Raw genomic sequence first — 5,745 nt, 5'->3', positions numbered from 1 at the left:
TGGCTTTTTCAACAAGCGGGTCTGGCCTAGGGAGAATTTTAAATAGGGACAATTTTAATTCGAATCTTAATAACTATACAGCGACAAATATTTGGTTTTTAATTGGTTTTATGGGGAATGGCGTTTGTGTGTTTTAATATGCTGTAAGCCGCCCTGAGTCCTATAGGGAGAAGGGCGGCATATAAGTTTATGTAAATAAGTTTATGTAAATAAATAATATAATATAATATAATATAATATAATATAATATAATATAATATAATATAATATAATATAATATAATATAATATAATATAATATAATATAATATAATATAATATAATATAATATAATATTATATAATATAATATAATATAATATAATATAATATAATATAATATAATATAATATAATATAATATAATAATATAATATAATATAATATAATATAATATAATATAATATAATATAATATAATATAATATAATATAATATAATATAATATAATATAATATAATATAATATATAAAACAATGGCAATCTTGAGTATTTGACTTTGAGCTATCTTTTCAGATATCTTTATTATTAATGGGCTCAACTGCATGCACTTTAGTAGGTGCTAGTATTTATATTTATTGCAAGAATTAATATTGTGCATAGGAGTTTAGAAAGCTTTTTTTCATTTAGGAAATGCAGTGGTCAATTCATTGCTCAACACTGAGTGAGAGTAGGTGATAAAATACCACTAGCTAAAACCTAGTGGCAGACTTTACCATCTGTATAATTGTTCCTTGTCCTGATTAACAATCTGTTACGCTTAGATAAAAGTATTATGTCATTATGATTAATATTCTGGAGACTACATTTTTATTCTGATAGACAGTAAATAGAATAAAAATAAAATTTTACAATACCGTTTTAAAATTATATGTTCATAAATACAAAAGTGAGGAAGAAACTTGAGGAGCCTTATCTTACTATAATTACTATTTGTTCACAATAATATGAATTCACAGCTACCAATTCTTAAGGTGGTGTTGGCGTTAATATGCATGCTTGATGTTGTCAACTTGAAGGATGTTTAAGTATTTGTAGTAATCGTCTTCATCCAGATTCTTGATGTTATTTCCAAAGGGCATCTTCATTCCTTTAGTTTTTAATATTTATCTGTTGATGATCAGGGTGGCACACTTTCCAGTCCAAACCATATTGCAATAACTTGTCTGAATATGGACAGAGTTCAGCAGTGATTCCATTTCACATAGTGTTTTTATTAAAGCTTCAGATGACTGATGTAAAGGAGATGGGATAGCCTGGTAGATATTTTCCATGTTTGATAACTATGACTTGACTAGTTCAATATCGTTGATGGAGGGATCAGTGCAATGACAAATAGTAGTGGTGATTGTTAATATCTTTGAAAGCTTCTTCTTTTAATATTAACCTCTTTCAGTTTATCATTGTTGATCTTTTATTATGTATAGAATAGAATAGAATAGAATAGAATAGAATAGAATAGAATAGAATAGAATCTTTGAATCTTACCTGGTTAAACCAGCTGTGCCATGTTATGACATCATCGTTAATTGTGAAATTTTGATTTGTGGAAACTCCAGAATCTACCTTCCCAACTTTCACTCTAACAAAGGACTTGTTCGAAAAAAGAATCCAGTTCATTATATCCAGACCAGCTAGTAGTTCTCCATTGGAATCAAAATAAACCTCATCCCCAACACTATTATTAAATGAAAGACCTTTCAAGAAGTGATGCACCTAGAATCAAATGGGAAAGGCAGAGTTTTAGAAAAATATAGTTGTATGTTTGGGGAAAATATCTAGTAGGGCGAGGAGGAATATGGAACTCATAACTCAATTGAAATAAAATTTCCTGTTAATAGGAAAGAGGAATGGAAATGGAATAAAAGATGGTTTAAAACTTCATTTAGAATATGTTACTTGAGGATGCTCTTGCTATTTACAAGAGCATTGTAATTTACCTGATTACCTGAGGATATTCTTGCCATTTACCTGCCAGGCAACTTGATTAAGAAGGTTCAAACTCCCTTCAACTATTGTTTTCCTATGTCTAAATCTAGATGACAACATGGCATGTAAAGCATAGGCCACTGCATAGACAGAATTATAGATGCTGTAACTGTGACCAATCATGCTTGTTTCAAAAACAATTTTAGAAAGGTTTTTCATATTTTCTCTCCCAGTGCAGAGTTCTCCAACCACCTCGTCAACCAGTGAAGTTTGAAATATACAATTGAAGGCATGTTGCCAGAAGTCTATGATAAAGCCATCTGCTTTTGGCTTCAGAGGATTTCTACTTTCAAGAAAAGACTTGAATCCTGGGGGGTTGTGGCTATGAATTGTGAAGGACAGAGCACCATGGATTATTTGAGTATCCCAGTCCTTTTGATAGACAGTTGATGCAAGTTCTGCTTGAGAATTCAATATCCATACTTTTCCTTTTATTGCATCTCTATCATGTTCTTTGTTTGAAAGAAATGGTAACCATCTCAGGAAAACCAAGGCATTGGACTCACCATAGATAATCATAACATTGCTTTTGGTTGTCATAATTTTATCATATAATTTTGTACCTTGTTCAAAAACAGAAGATAATCCATTAACTGAATATAGGTAGGCAATTCTTTTTATGAATGTAAAGCAAATGCCATGCTTAGAAAACAGTGGAATGATCATATCTAGAACTCGTTCTCCAATATCATTATCCATCACAGTAATGCCAATCCATGTCCAGTTGAAATGGAGGAGCAAAGATAGAATCCCGTCATACTGAAGTCTTTCCATAGGGCTCATTTGAAAGAAGGAAAGGCCTGGGGTTTTATAATTCATGATTGGAGCAGAGCCATAGATGAGCTGAACCAAGTTTTTTGGGGGGCGGAATGAAAGAGGGAGGGAGGGAGGGAGGGAGAGAGAGAGAGAGAGAGAGAGAGAGAGAGAGAGAGAGAGAGAGAGAGAGAGAGAGAGAGAGAGAGAGAGAGAGAGAAGGAAAAGAAAATCTGTTTTACAGATTTAAAAAATCTTGTAGATCCAGAGACATAAAAAATGATAGTATTCTCCAATACTTATATATACTGTGTTTTCCTGAAAATAAGGGATGCCATGTAATGCATTGCGCCATTGCCACTGCTCACAGCAGGATGCTGCATGGTGCTTTGGAGCGACAGGTATCGGGGTGTGGGAGGCCTGGCTGTGGTGTTCTAAGGTAAGACACCCTCTTAAAATAAGACATGGTGCCTCTTTTGGAGGAAAAAATAATATAACACCAGTAAGGTAATTGGGTGCGGGACATGTGGGGCAGCTTCACCCCCCTACCCCTGCCCTAGCTTGATTTTTAGGGGTGCACCTTGCACCAAAACTAGGGCTTAGTTTTGGGATAGGGCTTATGTTAGGCCCACCCTCAAAAATCAAGCTAGGTTTTATTCAGCTAGGGCTGAGTCTTCTTTTTGGGAAAACACGGTATATACTGAGGCTGATATACTCTACCTGTGGAATCTTGTAGATATCCAAGATATTTGCAATGTCAATTGAGGTTTTAGAGTCCAATCCCCCAATCACTGCTGTCAGATTGTTGTGGATGCCATAGATGTAGTTAGGAACAAAACTCTTCAAGTTGTAAAGCAATAACATTATGGCATAGTAAGTCTTCTGTGAACTGAAGTAACTGTCATAAATGTGGAAACCCAAGGTGACATTTGGTAAGAGATGAGGGTTTTCATTGATCTCTTTCACTGCAAATACCAAGGCTAGGATGTGTTGGTAATTCTTCGGCACTAAACTACAATAGAAATTAGACTCTATGTGAAAATATATAGAGCTTTCCTTAAAGGAAATCAAAAGCACCAAAACCAACCCGGTCCTGTCTCTTCCTTATAATCGCATTTTTATATTCCTCATTTCTCTTTTATTAGCTCATTCTGGCTCGTTCTGGTAATTTAATCATTTTCAGAAATTTATATCAATATAAAAATCTTTATTAATTCTGTTTTCTTGACAGAAAGTATCAGTTAGAAAAGATTGCAGATTCCAGAGCATACTTTTTTTAGTATTAGATAAATGAGATCCTTTTCTTATTTCTTGAGGATTTTGATGATTTAGCCCACTTTCTTATATCCCATTGTTTTAATACTGCAAAGATCTCTACAATTCACTAAGATGATTTCTGAATTAAATAAATCAGTATAATAAAGTAGTCTTATACATAGTTTACCATTAAATAATTTATTGTATTAGAACTGAATATTTCAGGAGGTAATATAATATCTCTGAAGAATGGATATAAGTGTAGAAGAAAAGACTCTCTAAAGAAGAAACGCAAGTTTTGTCCCATCTCAAAATCTAGAATTGGGAATGGATGATCTAATAATGTGTCTGAATATACAGAAATCCTTGAGGAGAGAATAGAGCCATATACTAAAGTGGGAAATTGATAGACGGTCTATACAGACATAGGAGAATTTTCTCAGTCTTTAGTATTCTTTCCTGATTATCTATTTACCGGGTAAATTTGCAAAATTTACAATAATTTATTGTTGTACAATGTGCTGCCTTTTATTGCTTCGGGCTTCCACAAAACATCTTCTATGATATGAGTTTACTATAGTGAGTTTCATGTTTTCTTAATTTATTTTCACAAAGTAGGTATCCTTCAAAAGATAGTATGTTGATAAAATAAAGCAAAACTAGGAATGAAAGATTTTTAAAAAGACAAATATAACTTCATTCCAATACAGTCTTATTTTCTAATATAGAATTCTCTACTTTACAACCTGGTATTTGGGGAAATTAGTAAGTATCTTCTAAGAAATAAACATGAATGTACAACAAAATTAATTATCAAATAAAAGAATCAAACTATGTTTTTTCTTACATTCAAAATTAAACATGATGAATATATATATCACTCATTAATAGATATAGCACATCAAAGGTGAGTTTAATGATATATGTAATTGTTTTTGACAATTAAGCATACATTTTTATTGTTTGCATTAAATTTATTTATAAATGTTGAATAAAGCAAATTGGTGTGGTTATACTTTAAATTTGCTTCTCAATATTACTTAAGAAAAATTAAATCCAAGAATGATTATAGATCAAATGGCCATAACTCATAGCTAAGTACATACTTCGTTTATCAAATTTTACCCTCATATGAAAAACTGACTAACTGGAAAAAGAAAATTCCTAAGGAATTAATTGTAGTAAGAAGAGGAAAATCAGATATCTGGTTTCTGAAATGAAACCCTTCTTTTTTCTCATTTCACTCTTTTCTCTCTCTCTTATTTTGTTTGGTACTTTAATTGTTGATAAATAATATTTTGTTTGTCCATTTTTCTTTTATCAATTGGTCACCACGATGTAAAAAAGATGCTGAGACTCTAGAAAGAGTACAGAGAAGAGCAACAAAGATGATTAGGGGACTGGAGGCTAAAACATATAAGGAACGGTTGCTGGAATTGGGTATGTCTAGTTTAACGAAGAGAAGGATGAGGGGGGACATGATAGCAGTGTTCCAATATCTCAGGGGCTGCTACAAAGAAGAGGGAGTCAAGCTATTCTCCAAGGCGCCTGAAGGCAGGACGAGAAGCAACGGGTGGAAACTGATCAAGGAGAGAAGCAACTTAGAACTAAGGAGAAACTTCCTGACAGTTAGAACAATTAACCAATGGAACAACCTGCCTCCAGAAGTGGTGAATGCTCCAACACTGGAAGTTTTTAAGAAGAGACTGGA

The 5,745-nt window shown here is 32.8% G+C and overlaps 1 protein-coding gene across 1 annotated transcript in view; it reads right to left on the bottom strand.

Moving 5' to 3' along the window:
• The window catches only part of LOC114922446 (vomeronasal type-2 receptor 26-like), a 6,680-nt gene extending 3,039 nt beyond the window's left edge, over positions 1-3,641 (bottom strand). Inside the window, exons 1-3 of the mRNA XM_029283816.1 lie at positions 3,479-3,641; positions 2,007-2,587; positions 1,524-1,751 (exon numbers count right to left, since the gene is read on the bottom strand). Coding sequence (XP_029139649.1) covers positions 1,524-1,751; positions 2,007-2,587; positions 3,479-3,641 — 972 coding nt within the window. The remainder of the gene's footprint in view (positions 1-1,523; positions 1,752-2,006; positions 2,588-3,478) is intronic.
• Positions 3,642-5,745: the final 2,104 nt, after the last annotated feature.

This window comes from Protobothrops mucrosquamatus, unplaced genomic scaffold (genome assembly GCF_001527695.2).
Source record: "Protobothrops mucrosquamatus isolate PMUCROS unplaced genomic scaffold, P.Mucros_1.0 scaffold239, whole genome shotgun sequence".
Classification (NCBI taxonomy): Eukaryota; Metazoa; Chordata; class Lepidosauria; order Squamata; family Viperidae; genus Protobothrops; species Protobothrops mucrosquamatus.
Note: the sequence above shows the minus strand (reverse complement) of the source record. Positions and strands in the feature narration are given on the sequence as shown.